At 49.9% G+C, this 24,495-nt stretch overlaps 1 protein-coding gene across 1 annotated transcript; it reads right to left on the minus strand.

Annotated features, from left to right (window-relative positions):
* Window positions 1-272: 272 nt before the first annotated feature.
* LOC106564013 (eukaryotic translation initiation factor 3 subunit B) lies at window positions 273-24,465 on the minus strand. Its single transcript, XM_082958512.1, has 18 exons — window positions 24,226-24,465; window positions 23,188-23,389; window positions 19,653-19,772; window positions 19,260-19,317; window positions 19,021-19,149; window positions 18,652-18,809; window positions 17,322-17,453; window positions 14,783-14,849; window positions 13,869-13,915; window positions 5,963-6,173; window positions 5,510-5,603; window positions 4,813-4,938; window positions 4,406-4,484; window positions 3,650-3,788; window positions 2,395-2,520; window positions 1,290-1,476; window positions 1,022-1,131; window positions 273-925 (listed from the first exon to the last, which is right to left on the minus strand). The coding sequence occupies exons 1-17, from the start codon at window positions 24,323-24,325 to the stop codon at window positions 1,034-1,036; spliced, it is 2,073 nt and encodes a 690-aa protein (XP_082814638.1). The 5' UTR covers window positions 24,326-24,465; the 3' UTR covers window positions 273-925; window positions 1,022-1,033.
* Window positions 24,466-24,495: the final 30 nt, after the last annotated feature.

Here is a 24,495-nt window from a genome sequence, read left to right on the forward strand (position 1 = left end):
CTACCTACCTCTGCTTTATGTAAAGGACCAGACGACCTACCTACCTACCTCTGCTTTATGGTAACTAAAAACTCACATGTTCCATTGCAAGACACCGTGAAGACAGGACACCAGTTATGAACGGTACGATGCACTAAACCGATGTTGAATGCACTGCCTGCACTACGTCACACTGGTATGAGAACGTCTGGCTAAATGAAGAAAATATAAAACACTTTCAACACATGCAGAACAAAAAAAACCTTAAGCACATGTAAAAACCAGACAGTGAATGATTTGTATGACGTTTATCTTTATTGACGTAGATGATCATGTGATAGTTGTGGTCTAGTATGACAACAACAACAACGTCAGGTAGTCTAAATGGAGGAGGATACTGCCACTTCAACACAGTACTACTACTACTACTACTACTACTACACAGCCTTGAACGTTTGGTCATCAGGAGAACACACTCTCTAGCCTCACACACACTCTGCCACGTCACACACCCCGTTCTCATCCCTCCCGGTGGTGGTGCAACGCTCTCCGTCTCTTTATGGTAAGGTGGGACCGTTGCCACGGTAACGACGGTTAAGACTGCAAGGGGGTGTAGTCAAGATAAGAAGGATAGAAAGTGAGCGAGCGAGCGAGGATAGATTATGAGAAAGGGAGAAAAAAAAATGACAGAGTACTGTTCTATTTCAAAAAGTGCCAGAAAAAGACCAAGGTGTTGAAAAAAAAAAAAGAGTTTTAAAGTTGGTTTCCTCCCTTCCTCCTTCCTCAGTTGCTAGCTTGCTGTAGTCGCTATACCACAAGGCACGCTTTGATGATGTCACAAAGAGAGAATGGTGGAACTCTGGCAACTCCCAAGATTCTCAGTGTAGTTTTCCCTCCTCCAGCCGACAAGGCAACGCCCCCCTCTAGTCCCCACGCAAAAATGGACCTGGAGAGAAAGAGGGGGAGAGAGCCAGTCAAAACCACAGCCAGGTAGTGTGTGGGTAGTGTGTGTGTGTGGGTGGGTAGTGTGTGTAGGTGTTACCTGCGTAGGGGACTACTCTCCGAGGGGAATGATTTCTTCGTTGATAAAAAACTCAATGGTCTCCTCCTCCCAGTCATCTGTGTTACTGTCCAGCTCATCAGTGTCCACTCCTAGAGACAGAGAGAGGTCAGGGGTCAGGCTTAGTAAGCCTGGTCCCAAGCCACAACGGCCCACAGCTTACCTCCCCGTTTCTGTGGCGTGGGGCAGTTGGATGAAAGTGTCTGGGCCGTCATAGGTGGAGACGGTCAGGGGGGGTTTATCTACGTACCTCCTCGGAGCTGCAGGCGGGCGGCTTTCTGTTCATCGTGTTGTAGCAGGGCAGCCTCTCGGTAGGTACGGTAGTCCTCCATCATGCTCCTCCTCTTGTCCACCAGCTCCTTGGAGGCCTTTGACTGGCTCAGACGATCCTTCTGCTCAAAGATCTTAGAGTACTTCTTCAGGTCCTTCTTGATCACCTGGGGAACGTGTCAAAACCCAGAAGAAAACATGTTATACGTAGCAACATGACTGTCAAGGGTCCCAGCTAAGCCCATGCTATACGTAGCAACATGACTGTCAAGGGTCCCAGCTAAGCCCATGCTATACGTAGCAACATGACTGTCAAGGGTCCCAGCTAAGCCCATGCTATACGTAGCAACATGACTGTCAAGGGTCCCAGCTAAGCCCATGCTATACGTAGCAACAAGACTGTCAAGGGTCCCAGCTAAGCCCATGCTATACGTAGCAACATGACTGTCAAGGGTCCCAGCTAAGCCCATGCTATACGTAGCAACATGACTGTCAAGGGTCCCAGCTAAGCCCATGCTATACGTAGCAACAAGACTGTCAAGGGTCCCAGCTAAGCCCATGCTATACGTAGCAACAAGACTGTCAAGGGTCCCAGCTAAGCCCATGCTATACGTAGCAACATGACTGTCAAGGGTCCCAGCTAAGCCCATGTTTTATTTATATATCAATTTATTTATATATAAAAAAAAATATATATATATATATAAATAAATATATATAAATACATGTATATAAATATATAAATAAATATATAAATAAATCTAAATAAATATATATAAATGAATCTAAATATATATATAAATGAATATAAATAAAATATATATAAAAATAAATATATATAAATAAATATAAATATATATACAGTCAATACACATGACAACAAAACTCTCAACACAGAAGTTTAGACAGAAGTCACTACTTGTCCAGACACTGAACGGGTTTTGGATTCTATTGGTTTAAAACAACTTTGATACCAGAGTAAATACCCTTTATAAATACAGGGGCCACACACACCCCCACTACACCAACACCACACCAACATACCACACACACACTACAGCCACCACACATACACGGGTACGTACCTTGATGGTGTCCTGTGTGAGCAGGGTAGCAGGCCGAGGTCTCCAGAGTAGCTGACAGAAGCGGTCCTTGTTGTTCTTCTGGAGGAGACGACCCTGGAAGGTCCACAGCCAGTAGGCGTTGTCCACCTGATGGAGAGACAACCCCTTTTAAGAACCCACTTGATATGGCTCAGATAAATAAAACACACCATTGTTCTTTTCAACCCCCGAAACAAAAAGGAAACAAAAGTACAGGATCAAAAGACGGGATTTTCTGAAGTTGTGTCTGTGTGTTGTGGTACAACCTTCATTTTGTTGAACCTCCATTTAAAAAACATGACAGTAGGAATTGATTCCCTGTGTGTGTGTGTCAGGTCTGTGTGTGTGTGTGTCAGGTCTGTGTGTGTGTGTGTCAGGTCTGTGTGTGTGTGTGTGTGTCAGGTCTGTGTGTGTGTGTGTGTCAGGTCTGTGTGTGTGTGTGTGTGTGTGTGTGTGTGTCAGGTCTGTGTGTGTGTGTCAGGTCTGTGTGTGTGTGTGTGTGTGTGTGTGTGTGTCAGGTCTGTGTGTGTGTGTGTGTGTGTGTGTGTCAGGTCTGTGTGTCAGGTCTGTGTGTGTGTGTGTCAGGTCTGTGTGTGTGTCAGGTCTGTGTGTGTGTCAGGTCTGTGTGTGTGTGTCAGGTCTGTGTGTGTGTGTCAGGTCTGTGTGTGTGTGTGTGTGTGTCAGGTCTGTGTTTGTGTGTGTGTGTGTGTGTGTCAGGTCTGTGTGTGTGTGTGTCAGGTCTGTGTGTGTGTGTGTGTGTGTGTGTGTCAGGTCTGTGTGTGTGTGTGTCAGGTCTGTGTGTGTGTGTGTGTGTGTGTCAGGTCTGTGTGTGTGTGCGTGTGTCAGGTCTCGGTGTGTGTGTGTGTGTGTGTCAGGTCTCGGTGTGTGTGTGTGTGTGTGTCAGGTCTCGGTGTGTGTGTGTGTGTGTGTCAGGTCGGTGTGTGTGTGTGTGTGTGTCAGGTCTGTGTGTGTGTGTCAGGTCTGTGTGTGTGTGTGTGTCAGGTCTGTGTGTGTGTCAGGTCTGTGTGTGTGTGTGTGTCAGGTCTGTGTGTGTGTGTGTGTCAGGTCTGTGTGTGTGTGTGTGTCAGGTCTGTGTGTGTGTGTGTGTCAGGTCTGTGTGTGTGTGTGTGTCAGGTCTGTGTGTGTGTGTCAGGTCTGTGTGTGTGTGTCAGGTCTGTGTGTGTGTGTCAGGTCTGTGTGTGTGTGTCAGGTCTGTGTGTGTGTGTGTGAGATGTACCTTGTGACTCCACCAGGACACAGAGGTGACCAGGTATCGTCCTGTAGGGTCCCACTCTACATCAGAAGCCATGTAGTGTTCAACCATGTTCATCATGGTGCAGTCAGAGGTATCCACAAACGCCAGGGCCCCGTTCATACTGGAGGAGAGGACAGAGTTAACACAGGGCCCCGTTCATACTGGAGGAGAGGACAGAGTTAACACAGGGCCCCGTTCATACTGGAGGAGAGGACAGAGTTAACACAGGGCCCCGTTCATACTGGAGGAGAGGACAGAGTTAACACAGGGCCCCGTTCATACTGGAGGAGAGGACAGAGTTAACACAGGGCCCCGTTCATACTGGAGGAGAGGACAGAGTTAACACAGGGCCCCGTTCATACTGGAGGAGAGGACAGAGTTAACACAGGGCCCCGTTCATACTGGAGGAGAGGACAGAGTTAACACAGGGCCCCGTTCATACTGGAGGAGAGGACAGAGTTAACACAGGGCCCCGTTCATACTGGTGGAGAGGACAGAGTTAACACAGGGCCCCGTTCATACTGGAGGAGAGGACAGAGTTAACACAGGGCCCCGTTCATACTGGAGGAGAGGACAGGGTTAACACAGGGCCCCGTTCATACTGGAGGAGAGGACAGAGTTAACACAGGGCCCCGTTCATACTGGAGGAGAGGACAGGGTTAACACAGGGCCCCGTTCATACTGGAGGAGAGGACAGAGTTAACACAGGAGGGGAGATCTCTCTCACACGTCTTGTACCTCCTGAGTCCAGCCAGCACCATGAACTGTCCCTGAGGACTCCAGAAGATGCTGTTGGCCTGCTGCTTGTCAAACATCTCTGGAGGGAGAGAAGAGGGGAGAGGAGAGAGAGGAGAGAGAGAGAAGAAGAGGAGAGAGAGAGAAGAAGAGGAGAGAGAGAGAAGAAGAGGAGAGAGGGGGGAGGGGAGGAGAGCGGGAGGAGAGAGAGAGAGAGAGAGGAGGAGAGAATGTTACAGTAAATCTGGAAGCTGGCTATGTTACAGTACCAGACTGTTGTTTGCCAAAGGACTGAATACGACATCTGACAACAGTAGAGACGGAATAACAATACTTCTAGACATTACAGAGTCAATGTTTTTAAAGGTTCCTTTCTGCGTGTGATATTTTCAGGTAAACGTTGTACTTACTGATGAGTTCTATCTTCCCGTTGTTCTTGACGTGGTAGAACGAGGCGTTGATTCTGGGAGATTCACCGTGCAGGACGGCAAACTTACTGCCGTTTGGCTCCCACGCAAACGCTATGATGCTCTCCGCTAGGGGACGACAACACTGTTACTATACCTGGTGGTGTTACTGTACCTGGTGGTGTTACTGCACGTTATCAGTGGGGGTGTCCGTCCGTCTTGTCAGAGCGGGGGGGTGTCCGTCCGTCTTGTCAGAGCGGGGGGTGTCCGTCCGTCTTGTCAGAGCGGGGGGTGTCCGTCCGTCTTGTCAGAGCGGGGGGTGTCCGTCCGTCTTGTCAGAGCGGGGGGTGTCCGTCCGTCTTGTCAGAGCGGGGGGGTGTCCGTCCGTCTTGTCAGAGCGGGGGGGTGTCCGTCCGTCTTGTCAGAGCGGGGGTGTCCGTCCGTCTTGTCAGAGCGGGGGTGTCCGTCCGTCTTGTCAGAGCGGGGGGGTGTCCGTCCGTCTTGTCAGAGCGGGGGGGTGTCCGTCCGTCTTGTCAGAGCGGGGGGGTGTCCGTCCGTCTTGTCAGAGCGGGGGGGTGTCCGTCCGTCTTGTCAGAGCGGGGGGGTGTCCGTCCGTCTTGTCAGAGCGGGGGGGTGTCCGTCCGTCTTGTCAGAGCGGGGGGGTGTCCGTCCGTCTTGTCAGAGCGGGGGGGTGTGTTACCAGTTTTAGATTCCGGGTCTCCCTTCATCTCCACCACGTCAACAGGAACCTGCTTCTCTCTCATCCTGAAGATCTCAAAGTTGGTCACCACACCCTGATAGGAGAGAACGATAGAGGAGAGAGGGAACGATAGGAGGACAGAGAGGAGAGGACAGAGAGGAGAGAGAGGGAACGATAGAGGAGAGGACAGACAGGAGGAGAGGACCATGAGAGAATGACAGAGGATGAGAGGACAGAGAGGAGAGAGAGGGAACGATAGAGGAGAGGACAGAGAGGAGAGAGAGGGAACGATAGAGGAGAGGACAGACAGGAGGAGAGGGTACGATAGAGGAGGAGAGGACCATGAGAGAATGACAGAGGATGAGAGGACAGAGAAAGGAGACTTGTAAATGAGGTTTAACAACAAAGCAGTCACATTAACCCTCCCTCTTTTCCCCTCCCCCCTTCACTAACCTGAGTTCCTTTAGGTGTCCGGTCCACCTTGACACAGAGGTAGTCTCCCTGTCTCTGCCAGTGGAGTTTACAGTCGACCACATTGAAGAGATTCCTGACTCTGATCTCCTGTCTGGAGGGAAGCTGCATCAGAGTCACTCTGGCTGGGATGTCTTTGTCCTCGGGTACCCAGAACGCTATGATGTTATCACCTGGGGACCAGGAGAAGTCCCTGCAGAGGAGAGGATTAATACACACACACCACTATGATGTCATCACCTGGGGACCAGAAGTCCCTGCAGAGGAGAGGATTAATACACACACACACACCACTATGATGTCATCACCTGGGGACCAGGAGAAGTCCCTGCAGAGTCTCTGTATGCTGTCTAACAGGTGGTATTCTTCTAACTAGTCTCTGTATGCTGTCTAACAGGTGGTATTCTTCTAACTAGTCTCTGTCTGACAGGTGGTATTCCTCTAACTAGTCTCTGTCTGACAGGTGGTATTCCTCTAACTAGTCTCTGTATGCTGTCTGACAGGTGGTATTCCTCTAACTAGTCTCTGTATGCTGTCTGACAGGTGATATTCCTCTAACTAGTCTGTCTGACAGGTGGTATTCCTCTAACTAGTCTCTGTATGCTGTCTGACAGGTGGTATTCCTCTAACTAGTCTCTGTATGCTGTCTGACAGGTGGTATTCCTCTAACTAGTCTCTGTATGCCGTCTGACAGGTGGTATTCCTCTAACTAGTCTCTGTCTGACAGGTGATATTCCTCTAACTAGTCTCTGTATGCTGTCTGACAGGTGGTATTCCTCTAACTAGTCTCTGTATGCTGTCTGACAGGTGGTATTCCTCTAACTAGTCTCTGTATGCTGTCTAACAGGTGGTATTCCTCTAACTAGTCTGTCTGACAGGTGGTATTCCTCTAACTAGTCTCTGTATGCTGTCTAACAGGTGATATTCCTCTAACTAGTCTCTGTATGCTGTCTGACAGGTGGTATTCCTCTAACTAGTCTCTGTCTGACAGGTGGTATTCCTCTAACTAGTCTCTGTATGCTGTCTAACAGGTGGTATTCCTCTAACTAGTCTGTCTGACAGGTGGTATTCCTCTAACTAGTCTCTGTATGCTGTCTAACAGGTGGTATTCCTCTAACTAGTCTGTCTGACAGGTGATATTCCTCTAACTAGTCTCTGTATGCTGTCTAACAGGTGGTATTCCTCTAACTAGTCTCTGTCTGACAGGTGGTATTCCTCTAACTAGTCTGTCTGACAGGTGGTATTCCTCTAACTAGTCTCTGTATGCTGTCTGACAGGTGGTATTCCTCTAACTAGTCTGTCTGACAGGTGGTATTCCTCTAACTAGTCTCTGTATGCTGTCTGACAGGTGGTATTCCTCTAACTAGTCTCTGTATGCTGTCTGACAGGTGGTATTCCTCTAACTAGTCTGTCTAACAGGTGGTATTCCTCTAACTAGTCTCTGTATGCTGTCTAACAGGTGGTATTCCTCTAACTAGTCTGTCTGACAGGTGGTATTCCTCTAACTAGTCTCTGTATGCTGTCTGACAGGTGGTATTCCTCTAACTAGTCTGTCTGACAGGTGGTATTCCTCTAACTAGTCTCTGTATGCTGTCTGACAGGTGGTATTCCTCTAACTAGTCTCTGTATGCTGTCTGACAGGTGGTATTCCTCTAACTAGTCTCTGTCTGACAGGTGGTATTCCTCTAACTAGTCTCTGTATGCTGTCTGACAGGTGGTATTCCTCTAACTAGTCTCTGTCTGACAGGTGGTATTCCTCTAACTAGTCTCTGTATGCTGTCTGACAGGTGGTATTCCTCTAACTAGTCTCTGTATGCTGTCTGACAGGTGATATTCCTCTAACTAGTCTCTGTATGCTGTCTAACAGGTGGTATTCCTCTAACTAGTCTCTGTCTGACAGGTGGTATTCCTCTAACTAGTCTCTGTATGCCGTCTGACAGGTGGTATTCCTCTAACTAGTCTCTGTCTGACAGGTGGTATTCCTCTAACTAGTCTGTCTAACAGGTGATATTCCTCTAACTAGTCTCTGTATGCTGTCTAACAGGTGGTATTCCTCTAACTAGTCTGTCTGACAGGTGGTATTCCTCTAACTAGTCTCTGTATGCTGTCTGACAGGTGGTATTCCTCTAACTAGTCTCTGTATGCTGTCTGACAGGTGGTATTCCTCTAACTAGTCTCTGTATGCTGTCTAACAGGTGGTATTCCTCTAACTAGTCTCTGTCTGACAGGTGGTATTCCTCTAACTAGTCTCTGTATGCTGTCTGACAGGTGGTATTCCTCTAACTAGTCTCTGTATGCTGTCTGACAGGTGGTATTCCTCTAACTAGTCTCTGTATGCTGTCTAACAGGTGGTATTCCTCTAACTAGTCTCTGTCTGACAGGTGGTATTCCCCTCTCTCTCCAGATGAAATCTCGCGTCTTGTGACGGCCGGCCGCCCAACAACCTGCCCGCTTGACCCTATCCCCTCCTCTCTTCTCCAGACCATTTCCGGAGACCTTCTCCCCTACCTCACCTCGCTCATCAACTCATCCTTGACCGCTGGCTACGTCCCTTCCGTCTTCAAGAGAGCGAGAGTTGCACCCCTTCTGAAAAAACCTACACTCGATCCCTCCGATGTCAACAACTACAGACCAGTATCCCTTCTTTCCTTTCTCTCCAAAACTCTTGAACGTGCCGTCCTTGGCCAGCTCTCCTGCTATCTCTCTCAGAATGACCTTCTTGATCCTAATCAGTCAGGTTTCAAGACTGGGCATTCAACTGAGACTGCTCTTCTCTGTGTCACGGAGGCTCTCCGCACTGCTAAAGCTAACTCTCTCTCCTCTGCTCTCATCCTTCTAGACCTATCTGCTGCCTTTGATACTGTGAACCACCAGATCCTCCTCTCCACCCTCTCCGAGTTGGGCATCTCCGGCGCCGCCCACGCTTGGATTGCGTCCTACCTGACAGGTCGCTCCTACCAGGTGGCGTGGCGAGAATCTGTCTCCGCACCACGTGCTCTCACCACTGGTGTCCCCCAGGGCTCTGTTCTAGGCCCTCTCCTATTCTCGCTATACACCAAGTCACTTGGCTCTGTCATATCCTCACATGGTCTCTCATATCATTGCTATGCAGACGACACACAATTAATCTTCTCCTTTCCCCCTTCTGACAACCAGGTGGCGAATCGCATCTCTGCATGTCTGGCAGACATATCAGTGTGGATGACGGATCACCACCTCAAGCTGAACCTCGGCAAGACGGAGCTGCTCTTCCTCCCGGGGAAGGACTGCCCGTTCCATGATCTCGCCATCACGGTTGACAACTCCCTTGTGTCCTCCTCCCAGAGTGCTAAGAGCCTCGGCGTGACCCTGGACAACACCCTATCGTTCTCCACTAACATCAAGGCGGTGACCCGATCCTGTAGGTTCATGCTCTACAACATTCGCAGAGTACGACCCTGCCTTACACAGGAAGCGGCGCAGGTCCTAATCCAGGCACTTGTCATCTCCCGTCTGGATTACTGCAACTCGTTGTTGGCTGGGCTCCCTGCTTGTGTCATTAAACCCCTACAACTCATCCAGAACGCCGCAGCCCGTCTGGTGTTCAACCTTCCCAAGTTCTCTCACGTCACCCCGCTCCTCCGCTCTCTCCACTGGCTTCCAGTCGAAGCTCGCATCCGCTACAAGACCATGGTGATTGCCTATGGAGCTGTGAAGGGAACGGCACCTCCATACCTTCAGGCTCTGATCAGGCCCTACACCCAAACAAGGGCACTGCGTTCATCCACCTCTGGCCTGCTCGCCTCCCTACCTCTGAGGAAGCACAGTTCCCGCTCAGCCCAGTCAAAACTGTTCGCTGCTCTGGCACCCCTATGGTGGAACAAGCTCCCTCACGACGCCAGGACAGCGGAGTCAATCACCACCTTCCGGAGACACCTGGAACCCCACCTCTTTAAGGAATACCTAGGATAGGATAAAGTAATCCTTCTAACCCCCCCCTTAAAAGATTTAGATGCACTATTGTAAAGTGGTTGTTCCACTGGATATTATAAGGTGAATGCACCAATCTGTAAGTCGCTCTGGATAAGAGCGTCTGCTAAATGACTTATGTGTAAAATGTAAATGTAAAATTCCTCTAACTAGTCTCTGTATGCCGTCTGACAGGTGGTATTCCTCTAACTAGTCTCTGTATGCTGTCTGACAGGTGATATTCCTCTAACTAGTCTCTGTATGCTGTCTGACAGGTGGTATTCCTCTAACTAGTCTGTCTGACAGGTGGTATTCCTCTAACTAGTCTGTCTGACAGGTGGTATTCCTCTAACTAGTCTCTGTATGCTGTCTGACAGGTGGTATTCCTCTAACTAGTCTCTGTATGCTGTCTAACAGGTGATATTCCTCTAACTAGTCTCTGTATGCTGTCTGACAGGTGGTATTCCTCTAACTAGTCTCTGTCTGACAGGTGGTATTCCTCTAACTAGTCTGTCTGACAGGTGGTATTCCTCTAACTAGTCTCTGTATGCTGTCTGACAGGTGGTATTCCTCTAACTAGTCTCTGTATGCTGTCTAACAGGTGGTATTCCTCTAACTAGTCTCTGTCTGACAGGTGGTATTCCTCTAACTAGTCTCTGTATGCTGTCTAACAGGTGGTATTCCTCTAACTAGTCTCTGTCTGACAGGTGGTATTCCTCTAACTAGTCTGTCTAACAGGTGGTATTCCTCTAACTAGTCTCTGTATGCTGTCTGACAGGTGGTATTCCTCTAACTAGTCTGTCTGACAGGTGGTATTCCTCTAACTAGTCTGTCTGACAGGTGGTATTCCTCTAACTAGTCTGTCTGACAGGTGGTATTCCTCTAACTAGTCTGTCTAACAGGTGGTATTCCTCTAACTAGTCTCTGTATGCTGTCTGACAGGTGATATTCCTCTAACTAGTCTCTGTATGCTGTCTGACAGGTGGTATTCCTCTAACTAGTCTGTCTGACAGGTGGTATTCCTCTAACTAGTCTCTGTATGCTGTCTGACAGGTGGTATTCCTCTAACTAGTCTCTGTCTGACAGGTGGTATTCCTCTAACTAGTCTCTGTATGCTGTCTGACAGGTGGTATTCCTCTAACTATTCTCTGTATGCTGTCTGACAGGTGGTATTCCTCTAACTAGTCTCTGTATGCTGTCTAACAGGTGATATTCCTCTAACTAGTCTCTGTATGCTGTCTGACAGGTGGTATTCCTCTAACTAGTCTCTGTCTGACAGGTGGTATTCCTCTAACTAGTCTGTCTGACAGGTGGTATTCCTCTAACTAGTCTCTGTCTGACAGGTGGTATTCCTCTAACTAGTCTCTGTCTGACAGGTGGTATTCCTCTAACTAGTCTCTGTATGCTGTCTGACAGGTGGTATTCCTCTAACTAGTCTCTGTATGCTGTCTGACAGGTGGTATTCCTCTAACTAGTCTCTGTATGCTGTCTGACAGGTGGTATTCCTCTAACTAGTCTCTGTATGCTGTCTAACAGGTGGTATTCCTCTAACTAGTCTGTCTGACAGGTGGTATTCCTCTAACTAGTCTCTGTATGCTGTCTAACAGGTGGTATTCCTCTAACTAGTCTCTGTCTGACAGGTGGTATTCCTCTAACTAGTCTCTGTATGCTGTCTAACAGGTGGTATTCCTCTAACTAGTCTCTGTCTGACAGGTGGTATTGCTCTAACTAGTCTGTATGCTGTCTAACAGGTGGTATTCCTCTAACTAGTCTCTGTCTGACAGGTGGTATTCCTCTAACTAGTCTCTGTATGCTGTCTGACAGGTGGTATTCCTCTAACTAGTCTCTGTATGCTGTCTAACAGGTGATATTCCTCTAACTAGTCTCTGTCTGACAGGTGGTATTCCTCTAACTAGTCTCTGTATGCTGTCTAACAGGTGGTATTCCTCTAACTAGTCTCTGTCTAACAGGTGATATTCCTCTAACTAGTCTCTGTATGCTGTCTGACAGGTGGTATTCCTCTAACTAGTCTCTGTCTGACAGGTGGTATTCCTCTAACTAGTCTGTCTGACAGGTGGTATTCCTCTAACTAGTCTCTGTATGCTGTCTGACAGGTGGTATTCCTCTAACTAGTCTCTGTATGCTGTCTGACAGGTGGTATTCCTCTAACTAGTCTGTCTGACAGGTGGTATTCCTCTAACTAGTCTCTGTATGCTGTCTGACAGGTGGTATTCCTCTAACTAGTCTGTCTAACAGGTGGTATTCCTCTAACTAGTCTCTGTATGCTGTCTGACAGGTGGTATTCCTCTAACTAGTCTCTGTCTGACAGGTGGTATTCCTCTAACTAGTCTCTGTCTGACAGGTGGTATTCCTCTAACTAGTCTCTGTATGCCGTCTGACAGGTGATATTCCTCTAACTAGTCTCTGTATGCTGTCTAACAGGTGGTATTCCTCTAACTAGTCTGTCTGACAGGTGGTATTCCTCTAACTAGTCTCTGTATGCTGTCTGACAGGTGGTATTCCTCTAACTAGTCTCTGTCTGACAGGTGGTATTCCTCTAACTAGTCTCTGTCTGACAGGTGGTATTCCTCTAACTAGTCTCTGTCTGACAGGTGATATTCCTCTAACTAGTCTCTGTATGCTGTCTAACAGGTGGTATTCCTCTAACTAGTCTGTCTGACAGGTGGTATTCCTCTAACTAGTCTCTGTATGCTGTCTAACAGGTGGTATTCCTCTAACTAGTCTCTGTCTGACAGGTGGTATTCCTCTAACTAGTCTCTGTATGCTGTCTAACAGGTGGTATTCCTCTAACTAGTCTCTGTCTAACAGGTGGTATTCCTCTAACTAGTCTCTGTCTGACAGGTGGTATTCCTCTAACTAGTCTCTGTATGCTGTCTGACAGGTGGTATTCCTCTAACTAGTCTCTGTATGCTGTCTGACAGGTGGTATTCCTCTAACTAGTCTGTCTGACAGGTGGTATTCCTCTAACTAGTCTCTGTCTGACAGGTGGTATTCCTCTAACTAGTCTCTGTATGCCGTCTGACAGGTGGTATTCCTCTAACTAGTCTCTGTCTAACAGGTGGTATTCCTCTAACTAGTCTCTGTATGCTGTCTGACAGGTGGTATTCCTCTAACTAGTCTGTCTGACAGGTGGTATTCCTCTAACTAGTCTCTGTCTGACAGGTGGTATTCCTCTAACTAGTCTCTGTCTGACAGGTGGTATTCCTCTAACTAGTCTCTGTATGCCGTCTGACAGGTGGTATTCCTCTAACTAGTCTGTCTGACAGGTGGTATTCCTCTAACTAGTCTCTGTATGCTGTCTGACAGGTGGTATTCCTCTAACTAGTCTCTGTCTGACAGGTGATATTCCTCTAACTAGTCTGTCTGACAGGTGGTATTCCTCTAACTAGTCTCTGTATGCTGTCTGACAGGTGGTATTCCTCTAACTAGTCTCTGTCTGACAGGTGATATTCCTCTAACTAGTCTCTGTATGCTGTCTAACAGGTGGTATTCCTCTAACTAGTCTGTCTGACAGGTGGTATTCCTCTAACTAGTCTCTGTATGCTGTCTGACAGGTGGTATTCCTCTAACTAGTCTCTGTATGCTGTCTGACAGGTGGTATTCCTCTAACTAGTCTCTGTATGCTGTCTGACAGGTGGTATTCCTCTAACTAGTCTCTGTATGCTGTCTAACAGGTGATATTCCTCTAACTAGTCTCTGTATGCTGTCTGACAGGTGGTATTCCTCTAACTAGTCTGTCTGACAGGTGGTATTCCTCTAACTAGTCTCTGTATGCTGTCTGACAGGTGGTATTCCTCTAACTAGTCTGTCTGACAGGTGGTATTCCTCTAACTAGTCTCTGTATGCTGTCTAACCGGTCACTTGATGACAGATTGAACTGATTAAGGGTCAACATCCCCAGGATAAAGACGTGACTTACTTGATACCACTGATCTTCAGACTCTTCTTGTCCAACAGGCCCATGGACTACGACAGGAGAAAACAGGCTGTTAAGTATGAACACACCAGTCTGTTATAGATACAGAGACACTCAGAGTAATACTGGTCAATCTAACTTACTGGGGTCATAGACGCTCAGTGTGGGGACTTACTGGGGTCATAGACGCTCAGTGTGGGGACTTACTGGGGTCATAGACGCTCAGTGTGGGGACTTACTGGGGTCATAGACGCTCAGTGTGGGGACTTACTGGAGTCTCATAGACGCTCAGTGTGGGGACTTACTGGAGTCTCATAGACGCTCAGTGTGGGGACTTACTGGAGTCTCATAGACGCTCAGTGTGGGGACTTACTGGAGTCTCATAGACGCTCAGTGTGGGGACTTACTGGAGTCTCATAGACGCTCAGTGTGGGGACTTACTGGAGTCTCATAGACGCTCAGTGTGGGGACTTACTGGAGTCTCATAGACGCTCAGTGTGGGGACTTACTGGAGTCTCATAGACGCTCAGTGTGGGGACTTACTGGAGTCTCATAGACGCTCAGTGTGGGGACTTACTGGAGTCTCATAGACGCTCAGTGTGGGGACTTACTGGAGTCTCATAGACGCTCAGTGTGGGGACTTACTGGAGTCTCATAGACGCTCAGTGTGGGGACTTACTGGAGTCTCATAGACGCTCAGTGTGGGGACTTACTGGAGTCTCATAGACGCTCAGTGTGGGGACTTACTGGAGTCTCATAGACGCTCAGTGTGGGGACTTACTGGAGTCTCATAGACGCTCAGTGTGGGGACTTACTGGAGTCTCATAGACGCTCAGTGTGGGGACTTACTGGAGTCTCATAGACGCTCAGTGTGGGGACTTACTGGAGTCTCATAGACGCTCAGTGTGGGGACTTACTGGAGTCTCATAGATGCTCAGTGTGTCCTGGGTCATCCTGGCAAAGAACTTCCCATCGTGACTCCACCTGGAGAAACAAACACACGTTAGACCGCTGCAGTTAGGGAGAGAACCAAGACAGACCGCTGCAGTTAGGGAGAGAACCAAGACAGACCGCTGCAGTTAGGGAGAGAACCAAGACAGACCGCTGCAGTTAGGGAGAGAACCAAGACAGACCGCTGCAGTTAGGGAGAGAACCAAGACAGACCGCTGCAGTTAGGGAGAGAACCAAGACAGACCGCTGCAGTTAGGGAGAGAACCAAGACAGACCGCTGCAGTTAGGGAGAGAACCAAGACAGACCGCTGCAGTTAGGGAGAGAACCAAGACAGACCGCTGCAGTTAGGGAGAGAACCAAGACAGACCGCTGCAGTTAGGGAGAGAACCAAGACAGACCGCTGCAGTTAGGGAGAGAACCAGTCCAACGCTCTAACCACCTGCCTTACATTGCACTCCACAAGGATTAACAGGCTGACTACCTGTTATGCGAGGGCAGCAAGAAGCAAAGGTAAGTTGCATATAATCGATGCGGTGCCTGTTAATTTTCATCGAATCACAGCCTACTTCGACAAACGGGTGTTGATTTAACAAGCGCATTTGCGAAAAAAGTACTGTCGTTGCACCAATGTACCTAACCATAAACATCAATGCCTAACAGGAATATTTAGACTTAGCCACCCGTTAGATAAAATACGGAACTGTTCTGTATGTCACTGAAAGAAAAAAACTCTTGTTTTCTAGATGATAGTTTCCAGATTCGACCAGATTAATGACCTAAGGCTCGTATTTCTGTGTGTTTATTATATTATAATTAAGTCTATGATTTGATAGAGCAGTCTGACTGAGCGGTGGTAGGCAGCTGCAGGCTCGTAAGCATTCATTCAAACAGCCCTTCGCTGTGCTTCAAGCATTGCGCTGTTTATGACTTCTACTTGGGTGGGTATAATTTGTGGAACGTTCCAACAGGAATCTATTACAAAAACTTCGTAAATAACAAGGTTTCCAAAAAACAACGCATACAAAGTTGTATAGCGGCAGAATAAGATACCGGGTAGGGAGTGGTCTATTTCATTGCGTTTTTCACTCATCATGTTTATTCCGAAAAATGTCTGTCCTCACATGTCTGTTTGCCTATGGACAAACATTAAGAATAAGCTACATGGTGAGTTGATGCCTATTCGGCAGCTAGTTAGCTAGGTTTGTATGCGTTGCTACTTTGTATGCGTTGTTGGTTGGCAACCTTTTATTTTACGTTTTTTGGAACAGATTCCTGTTGGAACGTTCCACCCCTTCAAGCCTATCAACTCCCAAGATTAGGCTGGTGTAACCGATGTCAAATGGCTAGCTAGTTAGCCGGGTGCGCGCTAATAGCGTTTCAAACGTCACTCGCTCTGAGACTTGGAGTAGTTGTTTCCCTTCCTCTGCATGGGTAACGCTGCTTCGAGGGTGGCTGTTGTCGATGTGTTGTTCGAGCCCAGGTAGGAGCGAGGAGAGGGACGGAAGCTATACTCTTACACTGGCAATACTAAAGTGCTTATAAGAACATCCAATAGTCAAAGGTATATGAAATACAAATCGTATAGAGAAATAGTCCTATAATTCCTATAATAACTACAACCTAAAACTTCTTACCTGGGAATATTGAACACTCATGTTAAAAGGAACCACCAGCTATCATATGTTCTTATGTTCTGAGCAAGGAACTTAAACGTTAGCTTTTTTACATGGCACATATTGCACTTTTACTTTCTTCTCCAACACTTTGTTTTTGCATTATTTAAACCAAATTGAACATGTTTCATTATTTATTTGAGGCTAAATTGATTTTATTGATGTATTATATTAAGTTAAAATAAGTGTTCATTCAGTATTGTTGTAATTGTCATTATTACACAAAACATTTTTTTGGGCCCTCCAATAATCGGTATCGGCGTTGAAAAATCATAATCAGTCGACCTCTAGTAGAGACAGGAACAGAGACATGAAAACAGACAGGTGGGTAGTCAGTCCTTACTAGAAGATGTAGAGACAGGAACAGAGACATGAAAACAGACAGGTGGGTAGTCAGTCCTTACTAGAAGATGTAGAGACAGGAACAGAGACATGAAAACAGACAGGTGGGTAGTCAGTCCTTACTAGAAGATGTAGAGACAGGAACAGAGACATGAAAACAGACAGGTGGGTAGTCAGTCCTTACTAGAAGATGTAGAGACAGGAACAGAGACATGGAAACAGACAGGTGGGTAGTCAGTCCTTACTAGAAGATGTAGAGACAGGAACAGAGACATGAAAACAGACAGGTGGGTAGTCAGTCCTTACTAGAAGATGTAGAGACAGGAACAGAGACATGAAAACAGACAGGTGGGTAGTCAGTCCTTACTAGAAGATGTAGAGACAGGAACAGAGACATGAAAACAGACAGGTGGGTAGTCAGTCCTTACTAGAAGATGTAGAGACAGGAACAGAGACATGAAAACAGACAGGTGGGTAGTCAGTCCTTACTTGAAGATGGGCCAGTGGGCGGAGCTCTCACAGTGGAAGCCTCTCTTCTTCTGGCCAGTCAGAATGTCCCAGATGATGATGGCCTGGGGGTCTTCCTTAGTGTCCATCAGGGGACTGAACGTCACCACATACCTACCAAGCATTATAACACCTTTATGTAGCTTCATAAGGATTCATACAGCTGATAGACAGGTTATAACCACACTAGGCTCACCATGTACAGGCTAACTGCCAAAATAAAAGGAGACATTTGAGTCAACGAGGGATACAAAGTATATTGAAAGCAGGTGCTTCCACACAGGTGTGGTTCCTGAGGTAATTAAGCAATTAACATCCCATCATGCTTAGGGTCATGTATAAACATGCCCAGTTGACCATTATCTGGGCAACCATGGCTAGAAGAGACTTTGAAAGAGGGCTCTCAAAGGAGCATAGGGGTTTTAAAGGGTGTGTGAGTCTTAGTAAATGTAACACTTCTGGGAGATTCTGGAGAGGCGCCTGAGACAGTGTTTTCCACCACCATCAACACAACGCCAAATTAAGGACTTTATCGTGGAAGAATGGTTTCACATTGTCACGGATCCCTCCGGAACGTTCATTATGCACACCTGGCCCTTATTCACAGTGATTATATAAGTGTGTCCTTGGTTTACCATTGTCCTGTCGATTTATTGTTACAATGTCCGTTGGTGATTGTGAGTAACTGTGCTGTGTGTTCTGGACTTTGATTACGGATCTCGTCCCGTGTGTTAATCATTGTGCGCTTGTGTTATTTATTCAAGGTACTCCTCGCTCTTTTGTTTTGGGGTTTCAACCCTGTGTGTTGTATACGTGTTTGTTTGGTCTTTGTCCCGGTACCTGTACACGGCACGCTGTCATTTGGGTAAAGAAAAAAAAGGAAAAGAACATTACGCATTCCTGTGCCTGTCTCCCGATCCCTTATGCCAGCGTGACACATCCCTCCAATAGAGTGGTGGTTCAACTGGTGGTCCGACTGGTGGTCCAATGCCCTACTGAGATACTTTATGTTGGGGTTTCCTTTATTCTGGCAGTTACATGTACCTACCAAGCATTATAACCCTTTATGTAGCTTCATACCATTGACAGAGCTACACTAGGGCATGGGGTGTCCACAGTGTCCATCAGGGGACTGAACGTCACGGCGACTTACCTATGAAGCGTTATAACACCTTAAAAGGCTTAATAAAACTACATAGAGTTTTATTAAGGGTCCTCAGTTTCCATCAGGGAATTAAGCATTAAAACAACTTAATGTAGCTTCATAGATGTGCTATAGACAGGCATTGATTATTCATTAGTGATTGGTTACCTCTCGCAGGGGGAGAAGTCGATCAGAGACACTCCCTGGTGGCTGAAACGTTGGATCTGCTTGAACTTCTCTCCGCCCCACAATGCAATGCCTCGCTGGTGGAACGTGGCCAGGTAGGTTCCCTTGGGAGACCAGCGCACATACGTCTCTGTCCAGCGCTACAGGGAAACAACAGTCACAACACACAACCTCAGAATCAATCAATATACACCATGGCAGACATTTTGATTTACACAATCAAGCCTTCTACTTTTTAAGCATCAAAGCCATCAAAAGTATTTCTGCAGATGTAGAATGCTCAGAGCAACAAAGAAAAATCTGATTGGTTGAACCATCATCTCACTGCACTGTTGTGATTGGTTGACTCACCGCCCTCTCCTCGGAGACGATTGGATCCTTGGCGTCGTTGTTGAAGATGGCGGTCCTCTCTCCTGATTCGTAGATGACGCTGTACTGGTCACGACAGTCAGGGTCCTCCATCCAGTGACGCATGTTACCCTGGCAACACAAACAGGAAGTGACCATTAGTAATGACTCCCCCCCCCCCCTCCACAACACCGGGTGGGTATTCTCTGAATGTGTGGTTGAAGGGACAGTGTAACACTCACAAAGTCCTTGAAGGGCTGCTTCTCAGGAGTCTCCCACTCATCACTGATGCTCATGTACCTGGAACACAACATCACAATCTACAGCAGACAGTTCTATATCATGTATATCTATGTCAAACATTTCTGCCGTGTTGTTGTTGTGCCTAGATTATACATAACTAACCAGACACCATATAACAGCTGGAATGATGCCCTGGACACCCCATATAACAGCTGGAATGATGCCCTGGACACCCCATATAACAGCTGGAATGATGCCCTGGACACCCCATGTAACAGCTGGAATGATGCCCTGGACACCCCATGTAACAGCTGGAATGATGCCCTGGACACCCCATGTAACAGCTGGAATGATGCCCTGAACCCATGTGTTTGTGCGTAGTGTATTCTTACTTGTCGAAGTCGGTGAACACATTGACTCTGAAGGTGTGCTGCTTGTCCAGCTTGTAGCCGTCAGCGTTCTTCACTGCCTCCAGAGCCTGATTTGGAGCTCCATACTCCAGGAAGATGTACCTACAGAGGAGATAATATTAACTACAGGTTAACTAACTATAGGTCTGAGTAGGTAAAACTCTACTACTCACCCTACACCATAACAGTGTTGCCATGCTAACAGTGTTGCCATGACACCAGTATTGTTATACTAACATACCAGATTTCCTTGGCAAACAAAACAAAGACTAAGCTCTTTGGTCCTTTAAAAACCTACTTTGTGTAAAATATTGTGCTATAGCTTGGAAAATAAACAAACGTGACTGTGGTTGACAACATACAGCTGTTTTTCCCAACATTAAGACTGTCTTCCTCAAGAAATTCAGTCTGTTTCATGTTCTTTCCTTCCTTAATAATTAGTATCGTGACAAACCTTTACCCTGCCACAGCCTCCCTTTACCCTGCCACAGCCTCCCTTTACCCTGCCACAGCCTCCCTTTACCCTGCCACAGCCTCCCTTTACCCTGCCACAGCCTCCCTTTACCCTGCCACAGCCTCCCTTTACCCTGCCACAGCCTCCCTGCACCCTGCCACAGCCTCCCTGCACCCTGCCACAGCCTCCCTGCACCCTGCCACAGCCTCCCTTTACCCTGCCACAGCCTCCCTGCACCCTGCCACAGCCTCCCTGCACCCTGCCACAGCCTCCCTTTACCCTGCCACAGCCTCCCTTTACCCTGCCACAGCCTCCCTGCACCCTGCCACAGCCTCCCTGCACCCTGCCACAGCCTCCCTGCACCCTGCCACAGCCTCCCTGCACCCTGCCACAGCCTCCCTGCACCCTGCCACAGCCTCCCTGCACCCTGCCACAGCCTCCCTGCACCCTGCCACAGCCTCCCTGCACCCTGCCACAGCCTCCCTGCACCCTGCCACAGCCTCCCTGCCACAGCCTCCCTTTACCCTGCCACAGCCTCCCTTTACCCTGCCACAGCCTCCCTGCACCCTGCCACAGCCTCCCTGCACCCTGCCACAGCCTCCCTGCACCCTGCCACAGCCTCCCTGCACCCTGCCACAGCCTCCCTGCCACAGCCTCCCTGCCACAGCCTCCCTTTACCCTGCCACAGCCTCCCTTTACCCTGCCACAGCCTCCCTTTACCCTGCCACAGCCTCCCTGCACCCTGCCACAGCCTCCCTGCACCCTGCCACAGCCTCCCTGCACCCTGCCACAGCCTCCCTGCACCCTGCCACAGCCTCCCTGCACCCTGCCACAGCCTCCCTTTACACTGCCACAGCCGCCCTGCACCCTGCCACAGCCGCCCTGCACCCTGCCACAGCCGCCCTGCCACAGCCGCCCTGCACCCTGCCACAGCCTCCCTGCACCCTGCCACAGCCTCCCTGCACCCTGCCACAGCCTCCCTGCACCCTGCCACAGCCTCCCTGCCACAGCCGCCCTGCACCCTGCCACAGCCGCCCTTTACCCTGCCACAGCCTCCCTTTACCCTGCCACAGCCTCCCTGCACCCTGCCACAGCCTCCCTTTACCCTGCCACAGCCTCCCTGCACCCTGCCACAGCCTCCCTGCACCCTGCCACAGCCTCCCTGCACCCTGCCACAGCCTCCCTGCACCCTGACACAGCCTCCCTGCACCCTGACACAGCCTCCCTGCACCCTGCCACAGCCTCCCTGCACCCTGCTACAGCCTCCCTGCACCCTGCCACAGCCTCCCTTTACCCTGCCACAGCCGCCCTGCACCCTGCCACAGCCGCCCTGCACCCTGCCACAGCCGCCCTGCACCCTGCCACAGCCTCCCTTTACACTGCCACAGCCTCCCTTTACACTGCCACAGCCGCCCTGCACCCTGCCACAGCCGCCCTGCACCCTGCCACAGCCGCCCTGCACCCTGCCACAGCCGCCCTGCACCCTGCCACAGCCTCCCTGCACCCTGCCACAGCCGCCCTGCACCCTGCCACAGCCGCCCTGCACCCTGCCACAGCCGCCCTGCACCCTGCCACAGCCTCCCTGCACCCTGCCACAGCCTCCCAGCACCCTGCCACAGCCTCCCTGCACCCTGCCACAGCCTCCCTTTACCCTGCCACAGCCTCCCTTTACCCTGCCACAGCCTCCCTGCACCCTGCCACAGCCTCCCTGCACCCTGCCACAGCCTCCCTGCACCCTGCCACAGCCTCCCTGCACCCTGCCACAGCCTCCCTGCACCCTGCCACAGCCGCCCTGCACCCTGCCACAGCCGCCCTGCACCCTGCCACAGCCTCCCTTTACACTGCCACAGCCTCCCTTTACACTGCCACAGCCGCCCTGCACCCTGCCACAGCCGCCCTGCACCCTGCCACAGCCGCCCTGCACCCTGCCACAGCCGCCCTGCACCCTGCCACAGCCGCCCTGCACCCTGCCACAGCCTCCCTGCCACAGCCTCCCTGCACCCTGCCACAGCCTCCCTGCCACAGCCTCCCTGCACCCTGCCACAGCCTCCCTGCACCCTGCCACAGCCTCCCTGCACCCTGCCACAGCCTCCCTGCACCCTGCCACAGCCTCCCTGCACCCTGCCACAGCCGCCCTGCACCCTGCCACAGCCTCCCTGCACCCTGCCACAGCCTCCCTGCACCCTGCCACAGCCTCCCTGCACCCTGCCACAGCCTCCCTGCACCCTGCCACAGCCTCCCTGCACCCTGCCACAGCCGCCCTGCACCCTGCCACAGCCGCCCTGCACCCTGCCACAGCCTCCCTGCACCCTGCCACAGCCTCCCTGCACCCTGCCACAGCCTCCCTGCACCCTGCCACAGCCGCCCTGCACCCTGCCACAGCCGCCCTGCACCCTGCCACAGCCTCCCTGCACCCTGCCACAGCCTCCCTGCACCCTGCCACAGCCTCCCTGCACCCTGCCACAGCCTCCCTGCACCCTGCCACAGCCTCCCTGCACCCTGCCACAGCCGCCCTGCACCCTGCCACAGCCTCCCTTTACACTGCCACAGCCTCCCTTTACACTGCCACAGCCGCCCTGCACCCTGCCACAGCCGCCCTGCACCCTGCCACAGCCTCCCTGCCACAGCCTCCCTGCACCCTGCCACAGCCTCCCTGCCACAGCCTCCCTGCACCCTGCCACAGCCTCCCTGCACCCTGCCACAGCCTCCCTGCACCCTGCCACAGCCTCCCTGCACCCTGCCACAGCCTCCCTGCACCCTGCCACAGCCTCCCTGCACCCTGCCACAGCCTCCCTGCACCCTGCCACAGCCGCCCTGCACCCTGCCACAGCCGCCCTGCACCCTGCCACAGCCGCCCTGCACCCTGCCACAGCCTCCCTGCACCCTGCTACAGCCTCCCTGCACCCTGCCACAGCCTCCCTGCACCCTGCCACAGCCTCCCTGCACCCTGCCACAGCCTCCCTGCACCCTGCCACAGCCTCCCTTTACCCTGCCACAGCCTCCCTGCACCCTGCCACAGCCGCCCTGCACCCTGCCACAGCCGCCCTGCACCCTACTGCTCACCCCTTAGTGAGTCCTTCGGGTCCGTCTACCGTCGGGTAGAACTCGTTGGTGATCTTGCCGAACTTGGAGAATATCTTGTGGATGACGTTCTTCAGTTTCTCCAGGCGCTCGGGGCCGACCTGGGGCACATTGTCCACGACAACCACAGAGTCTATCCCGTCTGCCTCCTGAGGCTTCTCCCGCAGCAGGTCACCCAGCAACTCTACAGGGTGGAGGGATGGATGAGGGGGAGGGAGCGGGTAAAGAGAATGTTATTTGGTGAGGTAGTTTATCAAACCAGGGTTTTCCATACCATTGATTGTGTATAGACAAAGATGGGCCCCATGTAATAATAATGCCATTTACCATACACTTTTGTTTTTTTATCTAAAGCGTGTGCATACATTTGTACATGTTTTACCAATTAACTGGAGACAATGTCACCTAAAGTTAGCTCTGTTGTCCCCCAGAAAGTGAATTTACCATTTTTGCCACACCTGCTGAAAATTAAACTTGGGTAAAGGTTGCTATGCTATAGTTTATAAAACGTCTGCATTCACTATTATCTGACAGTTGGTAGTTACGTTAGTTAGCTAGTAATGCACTGACGGCGGGGAGTCACCATGTCCCGCTTCAACTAACAACTGGAAACAAAACAGTTATGCTAAGGTTTGTTACAGATCGTTAACAATAAGAACATCGCTAACTAACAAATGTGTAAAATGTCACAGTAAATGGTTCTTCTTTGGCACACCATTTGTATGGACAACTTTGCGTGGATGGGCGAGGTATGAATGAACCCACTGTTAGTTTTAACAGCTACTGTAGCTAGCTAACATTACCACTTTACGAACGTTATCAAAAGTGATCATTAGCTGATCTTTTCGTTGACCCTTCAAAAAAAAAGTTAAATATTTTAACAATTATTTCTATACATTTGGTTTACATGTCATGTATTAGCCTTGTAGCTAACTACATACACTAAAACCGCGAGGTTAGCGAACCCAACTAGCTCTCCAGGCCGCAAAAAAAGCCGGCATCTTTCCTGCATTTTCTCACCCTCGTCGTCGACATCATCTTCGAAGTCTTCTGGGTCACTGAACGAAGGTTCCTCCTCGTCGAAGTCGACATCAGCCGACATATCCTCCGTGTCGTGCATTTAACAGGCTTGGAAGTGTGTTGGTCTGCGCTAAATGGGTGTAAACGTAGATTTCTACAAGGCTATCGGTTAGCCGCTGGTGTACCACCATGTGCGATTACGTGAAAATGGACGACTTGCGGGAAACGTCGAGGAGGAGTTAACTCCCGGTTTCCGACTCGCGATAAGCA

This window comes from Salmo salar, chromosome 12 (genome assembly GCF_965601325.2).
Source record: "Salmo salar chromosome 12, fSalSal1, whole genome shotgun sequence".
Lineage (NCBI taxonomy): Eukaryota > Metazoa > Chordata > Actinopteri > Salmoniformes > Salmonidae > Salmo > Salmo salar.

Excerpts from the sequence above, each read along its gene's own strand:
- LOC106564013 (XM_082958512.1), bottom strand. The coding sequence starts at position 24,325 with ATGCACGACACGGAGGATATGTCGGCTGATGTCGACTTCGACGAGGAG. Across the intron at positions 19,773-23,187 it reads CCCGAAGGACTCACTAAGGG|GTACATCTTCCTGGAGTATG; the intron begins GTGAGCAGTAGG and ends TCTCCTCTGTAG. Across the intron at positions 13,916-14,782 it reads TGAGCATCTATGAGACTCCA|TCCATGGGCCTGTTGGACAA; the intron begins GTAAGTCCCCAC and ends CTCCTGTCGTAG.